The 18505-nt window shown below is 57.8% G+C and overlaps 1 protein-coding gene across 4 annotated transcripts in view; it reads right to left on the bottom strand.

Moving 5' to 3' along the window:
• MGRN1 (mahogunin ring finger 1) overlaps positions 1-18505 on the bottom strand; it is a 42361-nt gene that overhangs the window by 4535 nt on the left and 19321 nt on the right. For 2 of the 4 annotated variants that reach the window (XM_004586716.2, XM_058681108.1), the window contains exons 2-15: positions 18047-18165; positions 15694-15782; positions 14985-15131; positions 13322-13439; positions 10355-10421; positions 10075-10124; positions 8570-8617; positions 7501-7569; positions 5969-6128; positions 5246-5355; positions 2961-3026; positions 1572-1798; positions 910-1033; positions 644-686 (exon numbers count right to left, since the gene is read on the bottom strand). In XM_004586716.2, the coding sequence (XP_004586773.1) occupies positions 644-686; positions 910-1033; positions 1572-1798; positions 2961-3026; positions 5246-5355; positions 5969-6128; positions 7501-7569; positions 8570-8617; positions 10075-10124; positions 10355-10421; positions 13322-13439; positions 14985-15131; positions 15694-15782; positions 18047-18165 (1437 nt within the window). The remainder of the gene's footprint in view (positions 1-643; positions 687-909; positions 1034-1571; positions 1799-2960; positions 3027-5245; positions 5356-5968; positions 6129-7500; positions 7570-8569; positions 8618-10074; positions 10125-10354; positions 10422-13321; positions 13440-14984; positions 15132-15693; positions 15783-18046; positions 18166-18505) is intronic. The other 2 variants (XM_004586717.2, XM_058681109.1) reach the window with 1 other exon arrangement.

Here is an 18505-nt window from a genome sequence, read left to right as displayed (position 1 = left end):
AGGGCAGTGGAGTAGGTACAAATCCTATGGGGTGGGGGACTCACCCCGTGTCCCATGGCATAGGATTTAGCTGGAACCACAGGGATGTTTCTCTACTTAGGCCCCAAAGCACCCAGAACTACTGCAGCAGCCTGTACCTGGGCCCAGCTCTGCAGCCCCACACTCAGCCTCAGACCAAGGTGGGACAGAGGTTGGAGGGACACTGCATGCGTGGAACCCACAGGCCTTGCAGCAGCCTGGGCCATACCCAGCTCTGTCAGCTCTAGGGGTGGTGGCTGTGGCACCGCTAGGGTTAGCCCTGAGCATTGGTTTCCTGGAGCCCTGTGGTGGTGCTGGTTACGGCCACCAGGACCACATCCAGGAGCTGGCGCCAGGTGCTCCTGCCTGTTCAGGGGAAATGAGGGGGGGTCTCGAGCCCCGCTTGGTTCATTTCTAACCAGGAGGGAGGATGAGGATGAGGCAAGTCACTGAAAACCAAAGGCAGAAAGAAAAAGGGCCACTTTCTGCCTCTCTGGAGGCCCACCCGGACGTGGAGGACACAGGCAGGGCCGACCAATGACCCCAGGCTCCTGCCATGCTGGCTGCAGGGGGTAGTGCAGTGACCATGATTGAGAACCAGGGAGGGGAGGGGAGCAGGCCTGACCTTGCTTTAGCGGCGACTCGTCCACCTCTTCCGTCAGGAAACTCTGAGAAGCAAAGAGGGACATCCACACGCAGTGCCGAGCCCGGGGCAAGCAACTGCCAGGTCACAGGGACTTGGGGGTCCCCATGGCCCACTTGACCTGCACAACAACCCCCCATGACAGGAAGGCACCCCAGGGACAAGGACTGATGCCATGCGAGACACACATGCCGAGGCTGAGGTATGTGGAGCGGCTGGGGCCAGGCAGTGGGGTGGGGCGACCTCACCTCGGGGGAGCTGCTTTCCCGCAGTGCCAGTTCCACCCCGCCTGGCGCGGGGGGTGCGTTGCCATCCTCAGAGAGCTTGCTCTCGTCCTCTTCACGGATGGGGGATGATGGGGACCGCAGGGTGCTGGGGACAGACCAGAGTAGGCTGGGGGCAGTCCCCAGGGACCCCACACCTGATATGGCACCATGCACAGACCCCTAGACCCACGTCAAGTGTCTGAGTCAGCAAATGCCTGGAACAAACCCAGAAGCCTTGCAGGTACGGGGTCCATGCAGGTCACCCCAACAGACCCACGTCCAGGAGAATGGGAACCAGATCTGTGTGGCAGGAGGCAGGGGGATCAGCGAGAACAGACCCTGCCCTTCTTCCTGCACCTGCAGTGGCTCTGCCAGGCTGGGCCTCCCCTCTGCCTCTCTACTGACACAGTCAACACAAGGGTTGCCCCAGCAGGAACCAGTAGACCAGCAGGCCCTCGGCGTGTCCAGCACAGGTGGCCGAGGCAAACACAAAGATGTGTCATCCTCAGAGACCCCAGTAACAGGTTGTCCCTGCCCAGGGCCAGCTCCACGCAAACCAGCTGCAAGGCACACCTGCTCCCGGGGAGCCCAGAGCACATGGGAAAATGGCTGAAAACCACAGCCCCTGCTCCGCACTGCCTCACCTGTCAGGAGACTCGCCCCGTGGCCTGCCCTTCTGGTGGCCACTCTCCATGACACGCTCAATCCCAGCCAGTGGGCAGCTGGCCTGGGACACGCCGTCCGAGACGCCCGAGTAGGTTATCTCCTCATACAGAGGGGCTGAGGGGATGGCTGGGGAGACAGCTCTCAGGCCGTTGAGCGCCTCGAGCAGGGAGATGGGCTCATAGCCAGGCGGGATGCTGTCAGAGCTCTGTGGGAACAGGGCAGGTCAGAGTGATGCAGCCAGGCTCCCTGCCCATGGTTGCAACGTCCCAGGCTGTGACCTGCATCACTAATATGGTACTCACCACTCCTGCCCGCCCCCCTACCAGGGCTGTGACCCCACCCTACAACAGCACCAGAGACTTCCTGCCCAGCATTCCTGCACAGCCCTGTACTCCCACACACCCAGGACGCTGGGTGCAGACAGTTCAGCCAGTCCCACCCGGATCTGTTCCCACCAGGCCGGGAGATACGAGAGGTTAGTGACAGAAAGGAGAGTGTGTGAGGAGTGGGGCAGCGAAGCCGTGCCAGAGCTGAGAGATTGCGGGGGACGCAGAGCAGGGAGGCCCGGCCTGGCCAGGGCCTGCCACGCTCCAGGCAGGGCCAGTGGACTCCTTGGGAGGGAGCCCCGTGTCCACACAGGATGTGCATTAACTGACCAGGCTGAGAGAAGGCAGAAGGCTCCAAGCCCTAGCGAACAGTGGTAAGCCACCAGTTGCTGTACCAGGTGGGAGCTGGCCCAGCCCCCAGTGCTCAGAAGTGCTCCCCAAAGGAGGGGGGGCTGCAGCACTCTACCCTGGGCATGCCCCACCCCCACCCATCCCCAATCAAAGGTAAAGACAGACTTTGCAGCCACTCCACAAAGGAAGCTCTCTGCAAGCTGATCTGCACAAGGTCTCCCTGTCCCAAGTCACATCAAGGTTACCCCTGAGGCGGCAGAGACCCCAGGTAGTAGCCTGGACACACACACCTTGTGGCTCCCCCCATCCCTGCTCCCAGGGGACAGGTGAAATGCCGGAGAAGAGTCCCTGACCCAGAGAGCTAACACCTGAGGCGGGGATGGGGCAGGGGATGCGAGGCTCCTGCACACACCAGCAGCGTTAGTCCCACCTCCTCCATCCGCACCCCCGCCAGCAAGGAGAAGGGACAAGGACGCTGGGGGCGAAGCTGGCAGGAAGGGCGATGGCTGAGGCTGCGAGCAGCCACCTGCCGAGGATGCAAACAGTGTCTGGCCAAGAGAATCCGAGTTCTGCTTCTTCTACAAACTCCCTTCCTGGGCAGGTGCGCCTGGTAAGCAGCACCTGTCTGTGGCCTGGGTGGGCTGAAACTCAGGGCAGCACAGACCTGGAGCTGTGGGACCCAGCACTTACTGTGGCCCTTTTAGGGTTCCTGCTGGCCAGGGAGACGGGGTGCGACTTTGATTTTTTAAAGGGACACTGTCGAGATAAAAATCATAGGTTTTACATCTACCACCCTCCATTCAGCACTGGGAGGTAGGAGGGCTGGTGGCCCAGGGTCTCTGGAAGCATCCTGACCTCAGACTCACATACAGAACTTGGGACAGCTTGGGACCAGGGGTCTGGGCCCACGAACCAGGCCTCTGTCCCCAGTGTCCGTCCACCTACAGTGTGGGTGTCACTGTGGAGCAGCAAGCCAGTGTTGGCCGGAGCAAGGGGAGGGACTGGGGCCCAAAGTCGCCTGGGTAGATTCTTGGAGGAGGGGCAGACAGAAGTGCCCACGGTCCCAACTAGCCCTGCGGGCAGCAGCCATCCCTTGCCAGGGTCAAGTACACCCAGGCGCTGCTCCTTGCCCCCCAGGGCCCCAGCGGCACGGCCTAGCTTCAGGGCCCCATGAGGAGCCAGGGAATACAGGATAACCTCTGCTCCAAGCTGTGAGAACACAACCATAGACCTTTTAAGGTCAAAAACCTGGGTTTGGGTGGAAATCTCCAGAAATGTCAGATGGGCCACACAAACACCACCTGCTGTCAGGTGTGCGCCTCTGAGAGCAAGTCTCCTCTCAGATGCAGGCCCAGGCACCAGGTCCACTCCTCTTTCTTTTTTTTTCTTTAAGAGGCCTTTCAGAGAAAGTTTGTGGGGGCTGGCATTGTGGCATAGCACCTTAAGACACTGCCTATAATGCTAGCGACTGCTGCTTTCCCACTGTTCCATTTCCTTGCTAAGGTAACCTGCAGAAAGTAGCGTAAGAAGACATGGGTCCCTGCCACCCACACGGAAGACCGAGAATTCCCAGATCCTGGCTCCCATCCACAACTCACTCCCCAGATGGCTGCAGCGGTTAGGCCTAGGTCACATACTAGGCTGTGAGGCCAGGCCTTCAAATAATTTTTTTTAAAGTAATTTCAGGGCCCAGTGTGGAAGCCTACTGGCTAAAGTCCTCACTTTGCATGCACTGGGATTCCATATGGGTGCTGGCTCATTTCTCAGCTGCTCCACTTCCCATCCAGCTCCTCGCTTGTGGCCTGGGAAAGCAGTAGAGCATGGCCCAAAGCTTTGAGACCCTGCACTCATGTGGGAGACCAAGAAGCAGCTCCTGGCTCCTGGCTTTGAATTAGCTCAGCTCTGGCCATTGCAGCCATGTGGGGAGTGAACCAGCAGATACAAGATCTTTCTCTCTTTCTCTCTGTAAATCTGGCTTTCCAATAAATTAAACTATGTACATATATATCTTAATAAAAAGCAATTTCGGTACAAAAGAAATGCTGAAGTATACACATATGCAGGGTCTTCACAATTTCACAAGAAATGTGTGCATATCAGGAACCAAAGATGCATCTTTCAAAATTTTTTGTACCCAAATTAACTTACGTGTGAATTCCATTTTCCACAAACTTTTTAAAAAATATTTTATTTGTAAGGCAGAGCTAAAAAGAAAGAGGGATGGAGAGAGGTTCACTCCCCAAGTGGCCATGGCTGGGCTAGGTTAAAGCTGGGAGCCATGAACTCCATCTGGGTCTCATGTGTGGGTGCAGGGTCCCAAGGACCTAAGTCACCCTCCACTGCTTACCCAGGCCACAAGCAAGGGAGCTGGATGGGAAGTGGAACAACGCGATTTGAACCAGTGCTCCCATGGGATGTTGGGCACTGCAGCGGCAGCTTTCCTGGTCACAGCACTGCTCCCCACCCCCACACTCTCACACTCCATTCAAAGAGCTGCAGTGGACACAACAAAGAGTCTCGCAGGCTACCCAGAAGGGCGCTGCAAACCTGAGACTGGCTCTGCTGAGACCTGGCTGATGCCCACCTGATCCCTCTCCTTCCAGTCTACCCTGCCCATGTCTTTTCTGTGTGTCTCTTCCTGTTGCTGAGTCTCTTTAGGGAAATGAGTTTGATCTCTGGACTCTGGAAGCAAGAGCTGCATTGAGTCCCATAGGACAAGCCCCTAGGGTTGTATGCAGAGGTCTGGAGGGCTGTGGGCCATGGGCAGACGGCCCACCCACCCACCCACCCAGGGCCATGTGCAGAGGCACCCCTCTCCTCCCAACTGTGTGTGGAAGCCAGAGACTGGGCACATGGACGGGCGGAATCCGAGTGGAGTTCTCCAGGACTCCTTGGCACAGAGGCATGAACTCAGGGCCACCCAGATTGCTCTCTGCAGCACTGTCACCTCCCACTTCCATGGGAATGGCACTTACAGAGTGTTCCTCGTGGTCCACACTTTGCGCCAAGACGGGGCTGAAGGAGATGGGGGACAGAGCCCCTGGCTTCTTGCGCACAGCCCGGATCTGCAGGAGGGCCCGGAACGCTGGGATGGAAAAGGATTCGTGTCAGTTAGCGGGGACTCTGCTAGCAGGTGCCCCAACCCTCCACCAGCAGCACTCCTGCAAATGACACATGCCAGGCTGCAGGCCAAGTGGACCCACGGCACAGCAGCGTGGGCGCCAAGGCTCAGGCCTCAACATGGCTCCCTGGGCACCTGGAGCTTCTCCCCACCCTGCCCCTACTCCTCAGATAGGTGAATGTACACTCCACTGCCCAGTCACCCAGGTACGCTTCTGCTTCCCTGGCTGACACACTCCACTGTGCATTGTGCCAGCACTGCAGTCCCTAAACTCATGCTCTCCACGGGCCACCTGGCTCTCATGCTGCATGGGCTTCCAGACGGCAGCCTAGGACAAAGCCCACTGGACTGAATCGTCCTTCCTGCCCTACAGCACCTCAGCAGGACACCCCCAAGTGCAGCCTTCCAGGAGTCCTACCGTAGGGGGGAGGAATCGTGGCTGGGGGATCAAGGGAGCCGCAGGGAGGCCGGCATGCCCCAGGCCAGTGAACCAGGCCATGGGAGGATGGCCCTTTCTTATCTTAGGCCAGAGGGTAGGACTGCTGGGCTGGCGTCCCACGGAGGGGCCCACACTCACGTAGCCGGCAGATGGGGCAGTTGTTGGCCTGGTAGCGCAGTGTGTCGGCGCACGAGGTGCACAGGCACAGGTGGCGGCAGGGCAGGATCAGTGTGTCCCGCAGGTCAGACAGACACACCACACACTCGTTGCTGTTGTCACTGTTCTCATCGTCCGCGGGCTGTGGGGACAAGGGCCAGTGGTTGTGGCCACCCAGGCTGCAGACCCAGGGAGCAGGAGATGGGATCTACGCCTTCACCCACCCAAACCACCACAAGCTGTTCCTGGGACTCAAAGCCACCCTCCCAACCACAGGGGATTGAGCACCTGTGAAGCCCAGACTACCCCGCTGGCCACATCTGAAGCAGCCAATGGCCGGCCGCTCGCTGAGACCACGGGAGACCTTGCAGGCATCATCTGAAACAAGGTGAGCATGGTGACCGCACCTGCGAGTGACACATCTAGCTCTGAGTTATGTGTCCCTCTCCGAGTGGTCCTGGCTGCACTGATGGCAGTGCTGGGACCTAAAAAAAATAGCTCACTACTTCCAGAAAGCCACCTGGCCCCTGACATAAGACCTGGGAGTAGGTCAAGCCTCCTGGTCCTTCTGGCTTCTGGCTGGATGCAGCTTTCCTGGACCCAGAGGCCACGGGACAGCTGCTGTGAGCTGTTCAGAAACCACACCAAGCCACCCGAAACGTGCCCCATCGCCTGATCTTGGAAGCGAAGGTGGTGGGGCCTGGTTAGTACCTGGGGAACATGAGGCCCCAACAGTGATTTCCCAGGTACCACTGTGCCTTTAATACAATGAAAATACATTGTATTTTCCACCATGCTCTCGGCTGACCTTCCCTGGCTGTCCTAGACCACAGCCAACTTGTCAGCCGCCACGACCTCTGCCTAGAGATGTCTAAAATGCTTGTCTCTCCACCAGCAGGGGGCAGTGCTGGTCTGCACCCAAAGGCAGCCAGGCCAAGCTACAAAAGGGCCAGGAGTTGCGCCTGCCTACTTACAAGCCGGTGACAATGCTGGGAAAATGATAAAGTGGCACTTTTCAGGAGGAAATCGCTGTGGAGTAAGCCTGCAGCTCAGCAGAGAAGCTGCTCTGATCGCCACTCCTTCTCCCAGCTTCCTGCCAACACAGACTTCAGGAGGCAGGAGTGACTTAAATGACTGGGCTCCTGCCAGTTGCAGGGCAGACCCAGGCTGCGTTCAGGTCCTGGCTTCACCTCACAGCAGTCCCCAGCCTCTGTGGGCAGTCAGGGAGTAAGCTGGATGATGGGTGCTCTGTCCTTGTCCCTGCGTCAGACACATTTAATATCCCTTGTCCCTGATCAGATAAATGACCACATTTTAAAATGACGTTCCCGTGAAGGAGTCTGGGGGATCTCCAGGGAGGGCAGGAAAGCGTCTGACTTGCTCACCATCAACCCTGGGCACGCACTTCCACCCCTGGCTGACCAGTGTCACACCTATGAGTGGCCACCATGAGGCGGGAGGAAGCTTGGCTGCATGGCTAGCCCAGAGTCCTGGCAGGCCGTCACGGGACACACCTTGGTCTCCTGGTTGTTCTTGTTCTCAATGCCATAGATCTCCTGCAGCAGGTAGCTGACCCGGTCCACCTGAAGAGGAGAAAGGCACATTGGGACCATTCCTGCCCCAACACGAGGATGCTTTCAAAACCCCCTCCAGGTACCAAGCTGAGGTTCTGGGGCAGTCATGGCTGGGAATTGTTGGGGCTGATGCCAGGAGAAACCTGGGGCAGCAAGATCTGAGAGGCCCGGGAAGTAGTCCCTGGGTGGGTGGCCTGCCCTGGCACACAGCCTTGCCTCAACTCTGTGAGGCTCAGAACCACACCTTTTGCCCAAAAGCCAGAAAACCCCTGAGCCACACCACCAGCCCCACCAGGACTCAACGCCAGAAGAGACCAGATAGCAGCTGAAGCAGCCGCGGCATTTCAGAATCTCCTTCCACAGATATGAAGACATCTCTGGTCTCAGAGATACCAGACTACTTCTCTACCCTGGCCTGCCACTCACTCCTGACCACACTCCAGTAGGGACTCAGACCCGGGGTCGCCCACACTTCCAGGGTATTTGAGCAGCCCACGGAGCCCACTGCTGCGCAGCAATCCCAGATGACACCTCAGCTGCCTCACAACAGTTTGGCCCACTGATCTTCAGGGTCCCCCACCCCTAGGAACTAGGGCGGATGTGACACAGACCCCAGCCAAGGCCTGCTCTATTTTCTAAATTCTCGCGGAGCTGCATGGGAGTCATACACAGCTAGACCCCAGAGGACAGAGCTGCCGGTTCACAGCTCCCCCTCGTGCCGGGGTCTGTGACTGTCCTCATGACAGGCTGTATCTCTCTTCCCTCCCTCAGCAAACAGCTGGCTGCTATAACCCAGGCACCATGGCTCAAACTGGGCAGGACCCAGGGCCTCCAGAGACACTGCTGGTGCAAGGTGGGCCTCGAACACCTGCCTGCACACTCACACACAGCCCAGGGCTGGCAGCCTGACCCCCAGACAGCGGCAAGGCAAAAGGCGCGCCTGAGTAGCCCAGTGGCCCGGGCCTTGCGCTGCGACCCAGGGCTTGTGCGGCTATTTTGTCAGACTTACGATCTGCTTCTGCTTCAGAGGCTTCACAGAGAAGCTGCCATCCATGTGCTGTGGGAAAAGATGCAGAGGTGAACTCGCCACGGGCACCGTGCCCTCCTGCTTGGCAGACTCAAGGCCCCTCCCCAGCCACCAACGAAAAGAACAGGAAAACTGAAGAGCCAAGCTGGGATTTCTCCAGATGCGATTCCAGACAACCTGGAGGACCGTCTATCGACACAGCCTCCCAGACCCTATCCTGCCCAACAGGAACCACCTGGCCAAGTTCAAGGAGGGACACAGGCCTCCTGGACATGCAGCAAAGGTCAAGGCAAACGAGCTCTTGTCCTCACAAGCCAGCAAGGTCAGGAAGACAGCAAGGGCACACACACGTGAACAGAGCAGAGTGCAGCACTCAGAAAACCCATGGACAGAGTGCAGTGAATGTGCTGGGTGGTATTAGGGAGACCGAATACTCGGAGCTCCACAAGCTGAGTGAAGAGGTTGGGTCTGCTTGGGATCCCTGCTGAGTCAACCCAGACCAGCCCTCAGGGGTTCTGCTAAGGCCGCTGGGTCCTTGCAGACATTTCCAGAACAAAGGACCCCCAAAATAAAGCAGCTGCACACTGAGCTCTATACCGCAAGCACAGAAGGGGAGCTCTGAGGTTCGCCAGTGATGGCCCGTCTGCTGTGCACAGATGGAGAATGCAGATACATGAGGAGCAACATCTCCTCGGAGGAGGCCAGGCCTGGGGGGTGTCACAGTGAGCCTGGGGCAGGGGTGAGGACAAGGCCTTGCAGAGGATGCTCACGGATCCCAGCACCAGATGGCAGGGACACACAGACCCAGCCATGGACCAGCAGCAACACAGTCAAGCCTGCACCCCGTGCACTCCGCAGGTCCAGGGGCAGAGAGTGGGCCACGGGTCTGGGGCCAGGCAGGTGGCAGGTGGCAGAGCTTCATCTACCCACCAGCTCCGAGCGTCCACTGTGTGCCCAGCTCTGAGACACGTGACACACGAGAGGCCAGTGCTGCCTGCATTGGCACCCACAGGGACAAGGCACGTTTGCCCTAGACTGTTATCTGGGCTGGGCCAGGCAAGGCCTGGGGTGGGAAGGCAGGCACCACTAGGTGCCACAGCTAGGAGGCAGGCAGTGGGAGTAAAGTGGGGAGAGGGATCTCGAGTGGACACTGAGGACACCTGCCTGCTGGGACCAGGCCACATCCAGGAGGTAACAACTTTTACAATCTCCCCAGTAACAGCTGTCCATGGATTGGTTCCTGTGCTAGCAGGTTCCAGCGAAGTCTAAGGACTGGTCACAGTGTAGAACAATGTGTACCACCAAAGGCCAATGTGTTTAGAGAAAGGCCCTGATGGGAACCAGGGTCCTGGAAGCCGGAATGGTTGCAGAATCCACTGATTGTAGTCCACATCAAGGAGCTCGGACCCCACTTGAGCCTTGCCTTCAAGGTCGTCCTCATGTCCCAGCTCCAGACCCTGGGAAGGCGAGGGCAAAAGGGCACTTACCTTCTCAAAGGCTGCCAAGAGCACGTGGGCATGGCCAGTCACTTCCACAACTGCCCAAGGTGAGAGAGACAGGAGCGTGGTCAGAATCCAATGGGACCCACCCCATCCTGCCACAATCCCCTTCCCTACAGCCGGCCTCGGGGAATGCTGGCCTCTCCCAAGCTCCCCGTCCACTAGGCAGCCCCTGGTGGCACCGCACGATTCTCAGGAGATGAAGGCTAATGCTCACAGGCCCACATGCTCGCCAGGGGGATGGGAGAGACAAGCCAGCACCACTCACCATCTCCTTCATCCACCACGGCCTGGATGACCACTGGAAACACAGCCCGGTCCAGGTCGAAGTTCAACTAGGGGGAAAGCAGACCAGGAAGGTCAGAAGCTACAGCAGCCAGACCAGGTTGGTCAAGGAGAGGTCAGGATGGTCAAGGAGAGGTCATGCAGAGCCAGGTGGATGTGAAGTGCCCACAACCTAGAGGACCTTCCCAGCCTCAGGTACCCATCATCACCATCTGCCTCCAGAATGTTCCATTGCCCCAGGAGGAGCCCAAAGCCCCTTGGTAACCGGTGACCTCCCTCAGCCCCAGCAGCATACTCTCGCCTGCTGCCTCTTGGACGTTTCACTAAGGGGAATCCTGCGAGGGCCACTAATCTGTCCTCTCACTCCTCCCCTGCCCCGCAAATTGCAGAGGCTGCTCAAAGCATACCAGAGGGGCATACCCCCTGCTGTCCACATGCGATCCCAGCAAGAGGACAGACCACCATGCTCACTCAGCACCTGCTGACGGATGCTCAGGCTACCCAGGACAGCACTGCTAACTGGGAAGAACAGCTCCTCAGCTCAGCCCCCACCAGACAGCTGACAGGGGAAGGTGATGTGGCCTGAGCTTCAGGAGGAATCTGAGCACTTCCTATCCCTCCTTAAGAGCTCCTGGGCCAGCCCCTACCTCGGGTCTCAGAAAGGCCTTGGCCCCTCAAGTGTACCCGGCCCCTGGGAAACACTTTCTAAGTTCCTGTGTCTTAGCAGCATTATGTGGGCCATTAGAACAAGGGCGGTCACCACCAGCCCTCCCCAGCTCCCATTGGCCATGACCCTGCCTACTTCGTGAGCCATCCCACCAGCCACAGTCTGGCACAGAGGAACAAGCAGTCCTCAACGCAGATGAAGGAACCAACACATATTGCTCAGATGTGACGAAGGCAGACAGCCTGCAACCCCATCACCACATTCAGCGGGCAAGTGTATGGCTATTCTTAGGACAGCTGCCACAAAACAAGACATGGAGGAAGAATGGGGGTGACTGTGACACCCATATCCCACTGGGGAGGTACTGGCTCCAGCCCAAGCCACTATGCTTTCAACCCGACATCCTGCTAATGCACCTCCTGCAACAAAGAGGCCCAAGCACTTGAGTCCTGTCATGTGGCAACTCAGCTAGAGTTCCAGGCTTGGTCCAGGCTTGGTCCAGTCCTGGCTGTGGTGGACATCTGTGGAATGAGCCAGTAAATAAAGACCTCTCCCTCTCCCTGGCACTCAAATCAGAAAATAAATCTCTCAACAATGGCAACACTCCCGGGTGTACAGGGTGGTTACACTAGGGGTGGCTGACAAAACTGGGACCATGGAAGCCCCTCAAGGCCACTGAGGGAGTGGCTGCGCCAAGCTCCATGTTACACACGGGGCCCAGAGAGGCTGGGGAGTGCATATGAGGCTTTAAGAAGGAAAGGGGCAGGGAGGGGTTGGCCTTCAAGCCTCATCCACTTACAGCCTCCCAGGCCCAGGACAGGCTCCCAAAGCCACCCAGCACCCCTGTACTCGGGCCCTGTAACTCGGCGCTGACCACGCTCAGGGACCCAGCTCTCCCCTCTCTGAGGGCAGTGTGTTGCACTCAGAGGATGGAATGTCCATTCCAGGTGGGGCCAGGCAGGGTGGACAGAGCCCTCGAGGACTCCTGTGTCAGGTGCCTGTCCAGGAGTGAGGCCGGTTCTAAGGACAGGCCTACCGTGGATGGATGGGGACAAACGGCAAGCTAGCCAGTCTCATCACAACCCCAGCAAATCCCGCTTTTTCTTCCTGGTTGCTATTTTCTTTTTTGGTTAAATTTCTTGACAGAGATACCCGCTGGGGCCGTTAAGTAGCCTTCCTCAGCTCCTGGACACAACCCAGGGACAGCGGCTGACGAAGCCTGGCAACTGGTACCCCCGTTCATCCAAAGCTGGGCACAGGGACAGAAACCAGGACGACCGTACTCACTGCATGCCCAAGGCCCGCAGTCCTGGCTGCCCACTCCCCAGCCCAGCCCCAGCTGCAGGGGACTGAGTGTCCTGCAACCCCAGGGAGGACAAGCAGCCCCTCGAGACTCCTGCACATAACACATCCTCTCACAGCCACACTAATGTGGGCAGGGATCTGGAGGGATCCTGGGGGGCGGGTCTGAGACATCTATATTTCTTTCTTTTAAAAAAAAATCTTTCTTCATAGTTCTTTATTTGAAAGGTAGAGCAACGGGGGAAGGAACAGAGAGGAGAGACAGAGGGACTTTCCATTCCCTTGAGTCCTGCACTCCTCAGAAGCCTGTACTAGCTGGGCTGGGTCAGACAGAAGTCAGGAGCCCAGAACTCAAGCCAAGTCTCCCTGATGGGTGGCACAAATCCAAACACTTGTGCCATTATCTGCTTCCTCCCAGGATGTCTGAGAGCTGGAGGTTGGACCAAAGAAAGATGGATGTGGGACCTGATCCCTCAGCACCCTGATGTGGGAGGGGACTAGTCTAGCCCACTGTGTGCGGCTTTCTTGGTCTCCTCCTGTGGGAATCCCAGGCTCGGAGGAGCAGGAAGAGAGGACAGGGCCTCGGCTGGAACACATGGATGACAATAAGGCACACAGAGAAGTGAGACCTGGGGCTGGCATGGCAGGGCCCACAGCACAACTCAGGGCCAGCCTCAGGTCAGCAGGCTGAAGGGGTGGCTCCCAGTGCTGAGAGAGCCTGCCCCACTGCAGCCCTGTCACGGCCACAGCTCATCGTCCTGCAGCCCGGCATGTGGGCCTCCATGAGCACTGGGCCTCCCTAGCCTGGCTCACCTAGCAATCAGCCCACATTTTGTCCTACCATGTGCCCACTTGTGTCACCAAGCACAAGGACCTGCTAGGCACTCCCGGCCTCCCCAGCAGAGGAGCCAGGGACCACCACACAGCAGCGACATCCGCAGAGAGGCTGAGAGGAGGGGTGGGTCCAGCCACGTGAGCTACCTCATCGTCCTTCCACTCGGAGAAGTCGATCTTGAAGGAGGGCAGGGAGAACTGCTGGCTCACCCCTCTCTTGTAATGCACGGTCTCTGATTGCAGAGCAGGGCTCTTGGGGCTGTACCTGAGGGGCCAAGAGCAGCACATGAGACACTGGCCACGGGCCTCCTCCTCCTGGGCAGGTGGGGAGCAGGAAACAGAAGGAAGTGGCCCCTGGCTCTCACCCTTCCACGGGCCACCTCGCAGCATGGAGCCAATTTTCCCAAGGTGCACCCCTGCCCAGCACCTTCCCAGCCGAGACAGTGACTTGGTGTCAAAGTGCAGGGTAGACTCCTCACCCCTACCACACTCACAGCCAACTGCTCCTTACCTCTTACACAGTGCACACTGTGGCCCCCATGGCATGGGCATCCATACCCTGTCAAACCATGACAAAGCCCAAAGCAGTGTTCTCAGACCACCACACGAACTCCACTGTGGTTTCACTGAGTCAGACCTAGGAACCTAGGTCTCCTGCGTCTTGCTGCCCCAGCAGCCTCCCCAGGACAGGGTCCAGGGGCATCTGCCTCTTCCACCCTGGTCAAATTTGCTGCTGCCCATTCAGGAAGTCAGCACACGACCTGCTTCCCTCCCTATGCCCCAGCCCATGGGGCACAGGTCCTCCCTGGAAACCTGTTTGGGCCCGAGACCAAGGATACTCTTGAGAGCTGAGTAGCTGGGGGTGTTGTCGCTGTGCTGGAGTCATAGTGGTGGGCAGCCCCGGGGAGCCCTGTGCTGGGATGCTTCCCCCAGACTCATCCATGGGAGCCTGGGCCTGGCCCTCGCTCACAGCCTCAGCTTCTCCATGGGAAGTGGAGTTGGGGGAGCGAGAGGACTGTGTGCCTGATGCTCCACTGGTTTCCTAGCGCCTAGGGGGTGAAGTCCAGGCCCTCCCACCCTGTCCCACTGACCTTAGCAGACTGGAGGGGAAGCAGGGCCCCTGCCAGGCCCTAGTGAGGATTGTGGCATCCCCAGGCCCCTGGGCCCTAGGAAAGGTTGTACACAGCTCAGGAAAGCTCCCAGCTTGCCATTGCCACGGCCTGGCTGTGGTCCTGTCAGGCTCTCCTCCAAGATGTTCCAGTGACCCCTGCCCCCAACCTCCTCCAACGTGGTCACTACAGCTGAGCCCAGGCCATTACCACACAGGCCTGAGCAGGGTACCGCCTGAACCTACTGGAAGCATGAGCCACCAGGTGTTGGCCTCTGTCCCAATTCCCAGGGGAACCCCCTGAGGGCCTGTCAGTGGTACCAGGTGCACCCCTCATTTTTTTTCTTTATTTTATTTTTAGTGGAAAGTAAGATACACAGAGAAGAGGAGAGACAGAGAGGAAGATCCTCCACCTGCAATGGCTGGAGGTAAGCCAGTCCAAAGCCAGGAGGTTGGAGCCTCTTCTAAGTCTCCCACGTGGGCACAGGGTCCCAAGGCTTTGGGTTGTCCCCGACTGCTCTCCCAAGCCACAAGCAGAGAGCTGGATGGGAAGTTTCTGGTTCCTGGCTTTGGTCTGGCCCTGATGATGAAGAGCTTTGCGAGGATAGAGTACAAGAGGAAGCTGTCTTTCCCTGCAGTCAGTAACCCACAGAGGGCTCCTGGGGAGCCTGTGGCACCCCCGCCTGCCACCTCAGGACTCACACAGCCACGCCATTCAGGAACTCCTCAGCTGCCTGGCAGTAGATGGTGATAGCCACGCGGGCATCGGCATCGAAGGTGAACTCCAGGCTGTAGAGCACCCGTGGCTTCTCGCTGTCCTCCGTGGGGCTGTCAGCGTCATCCTTGTACCTACCACAGCAGCGCAGAGGGCAGAGGAGGGTCAGGCGGCTACCCCAGGCTTCCGGCAGCTCCAGGGACCGTGCCCTGTTTCATCAACAAACCCAGTAATACACACTCCAGCTCCCTTCCTTCCTCATGGCTTTGAGCCAGCACTTCCCACCCCTGAAACCTGAAAGAGGGCCAGCCAGCACAATGCACCAATGCACATGGCCAGTAGGCGCCCAGCATCTACTCATCGGACAACAGATACCACGTGCCCCCAGCCGTCTCCAGACACTGCCCTGCTGAGAACCCTGAAGGCCAGATTTCCACCAGCCTGGCTACTCTCCTGCAGGGTCCTCGCGGAAGCCACTGACTCCATGCAGGAAGGCTGCCCTCCTGTGGGATTCCATGAGGTCCCAGGGGTCCCTCGGGCAGCTGCTGACCCTGTGCAAGCAGGCCACTCTCTCATGGGGTCCCATGAGGTTCCACGGGAATGCAAGCTGCCCCTCCTCCTGCCAAGCATGGACCTGGAAGCTGTACCGACACCCCACAGGGCACTGAGGGCCCCAGACCTGGCCTGCAGGGTTACCTCACAAGCCGCAGCGAGTCCTTGCGGATGTTCACCAGGCTCCTCAGCGTCTTGACAGGCTCGTGGGGCGCAGGAGTGACATAGGGGAACTGGGAGGGAGAAAGCAGTCTTGGTGCCTAGCTCCTCGGGGTGGTCCCGACTCCTCCTGGGGCTGTGCCCCGTGACAGGCAGGCACAGATGTCCAGCGCACAGGACCTGACCAGAAGTGCCCTCAGCAGACTCACTCACTCAGCCAATCTAGGAAGGGGCCATGACAGCCCACGGGCTGGAGGGACCTGGGAGAGCAGCCAAGGGTGAGCTCCTTGAGAACAGGGGATGGCTGCCAACCCAACAGGTCAGCGTTTAAAAGGGGGCTGGCACTGTGGCACTGTGAGTTAAGCCGCCACTTGTGATGCTGGCATCACATAAGGGCGCCAGTTCATATTCTGGCTGCACCCTTGTAATGCACTTAGGACAGCAGAAGATAATCCAAGTCTTTGGCCCCTTTGCTCACATGCGAGACACAGAGTCCCAGGCTTCCAGCTTCAGCCTGGTGCAACTCTAGCATTTTCAACCATTTGGGGAATGAGCCAGCTCATGCAAGATTTTTCCCTCTGCCTTTCAAATAAGTAATAAATTAGTGCTTTAAAAAAAAAAAACTAAAGATTTAGGGAGGGCACACATGTACACACAACACTTTAGCCAGCCTCCTGCCGGTGGCACAGGATTGCAGCCCTAAGGACAGTGGGTAATGTAAGTTAAGCACACGTGGGGCAGTTCTGCTCCATTTTTCACAACTGCAGGTGCATTTCAAATGGTTCCCAAACAAAAAATTAAAATAAAGATTCAGCCACAGCAACCTTGATGGAGCAGGCCGTGGGCAGAAGCCAAGGCCTCAGACCTCCACTCCAGGCCTCTCCATGGGACCTCCAACCCAGCAGCAGGTCCAGGCCCAGGGGGCCCTGCTTTGCCCAATTCTCTGTAGTCCACAGCCTCATAGCACCTGCTTTCTTGCGCACACCCTGAGTACTGCCCACCCACTGGCTCTCACCCAGACTCCCACAGGAAAAACTCAAGCCCCTTGTCCATTAACAGCCTCATGACGCACCCGTGCGATGCCTGCTTCCGTCTGGGCTGGGCTCCATTGCCTCCCAAGGGCCTGCTGCAAGGCTCACAACTCGCCCTGCCTCTCGCCCACAAGGCCCGGAGTGTTCCCATCACCCCCACACCTTTTTTTTTTTTTTAAAGATTTTTTTTTATTGTTATTGGAAAGCCGGATATACACAGAGGAGGAGAGACAGAGAGGAAGATCTTCCATCCGATGATTCACTCCCCAAGTGAGCTGCAACGGGCCGGTACGCGCCAATCCGATGCCGGGACCAGGAGCCTCTTCCAGGTCTCCCATGCGGGTGCAGGGTCCCAAAGCTTTGGGTCGTCCTCGACTGCTTTCCCAGGCCACAAGCAGGGAGCTGGATGGGAAGTGGAGCTGCCGGGATTAGAACCGGCGCCCATATGGGATCCCGGGGCTTTCAAGGCGAGGACTTTAGCCGCTAGGCCATGCCGCCGGGCCCCACCTTTTTTTTTTAAATGTAACTACTCTATCCTTAGTTTGCTATCATTTTTTAAAATTTATTTACTTTTATTGGAAAGGTAGAGTTACAGGGACAGAAGGAGAGACAGAGATATCTTCTATGTGCTAGTTCACTCCCCAAACGTCCGTAATGAACAAAGCTGGGCCAGTCCAAACCTGGAAGCCAAGAGCTTCTCCAGGCTTCTTATTTGGGTGCAGGGGCCCAAACACTTGAGCCGTCATCCTTTACTCTCTCAGGCCATCAGCAGGAAGCTGGATCAGAAGTGGAATGACCAAGATTCAAACCACAGCCCATATGGGATGCAGTGTCACAGCGGCTTAGCCTACTATGCCAACACACTGACCCCACTTCTGCACTGTTGCTCCAGCCTGCAGAACCCTGTCCACCTCCTGGAAAGCAAACTGGCCCATGTATATAGGTTCCTGTACCCTTGTAGGAGACTTGGACAAAGCTCCTGGATTCAGCTTGGCCCATCCCTGGCCACTGTGGCTATTTGGGAAATGAACTAACAGATGCTCTCCCTCTCTCTAACTCTCAAATACCTAAGTTAGTATTAAAACAAACACAGTGCCTCTACCACTCACACAGCAGCTTGTGCTGTTCCTAACGGCTACTCCTTGGGGACCCGGCCCATCTGGCAGCTTTGAGGCAGCACCAGGACAAACCCTGTTCCAAATCATAGGTCCTCAGCTGGCCCTGCCATCCTGCTTGCTGTGTGTTCTGCACGGCAGGGACACACACAGCCAGGGGCAGGGCCTCCCACCACAGCCCCTGAGACCCACCTGGACCGGCCGACTGCCTAGGAAGTTGAGGTCCATGTTCTCTCCAAAGAGGTACCCCTCAGGGTGTGGGGTGTCAAACTTCTCGCCTCCCATGAAGAAGTGTGAAGCAAAGTAGTTTCCTGTTGAAAGGCAAACAATGAGACACCTGACATGAGTCCAGGAGAGCCAAACACAGCGGGAGAGCAGCAGTGCCCACGCTAGCAAGGGGCATGACAGCCCATGGGCTGGAGGGACCTGGGAGAGCAGCCAAGGGTGAGCTCCTTGAGGACAGGGGAACAGCTGCCAACCCATACAACAGGTCATAAAAACAAAATGACAATTTGAATACAAAAACCAAGCCTTGCTCCTAGCCCCTCTAACCATTCTATCTTCTCCCCACCCCACTCTCCTCATTTACCATCTGGTATTAGGAGTTTAGGTTACATCAGCCTGGCCTGGCCCCTCCCACAGCAACCTCCT

The sequence above is a fragment of the Ochotona princeps genome, chromosome 24 (genome assembly GCF_030435755.1).
Source record: "Ochotona princeps isolate mOchPri1 chromosome 24, mOchPri1.hap1, whole genome shotgun sequence".
In the NCBI taxonomy this organism is placed as follows: Eukaryota; Metazoa; Chordata; class Mammalia; order Lagomorpha; family Ochotonidae; genus Ochotona; species Ochotona princeps.
Note: the sequence above shows the minus strand (reverse complement) of the source record. Positions and strands in the feature narration are given on the sequence as shown.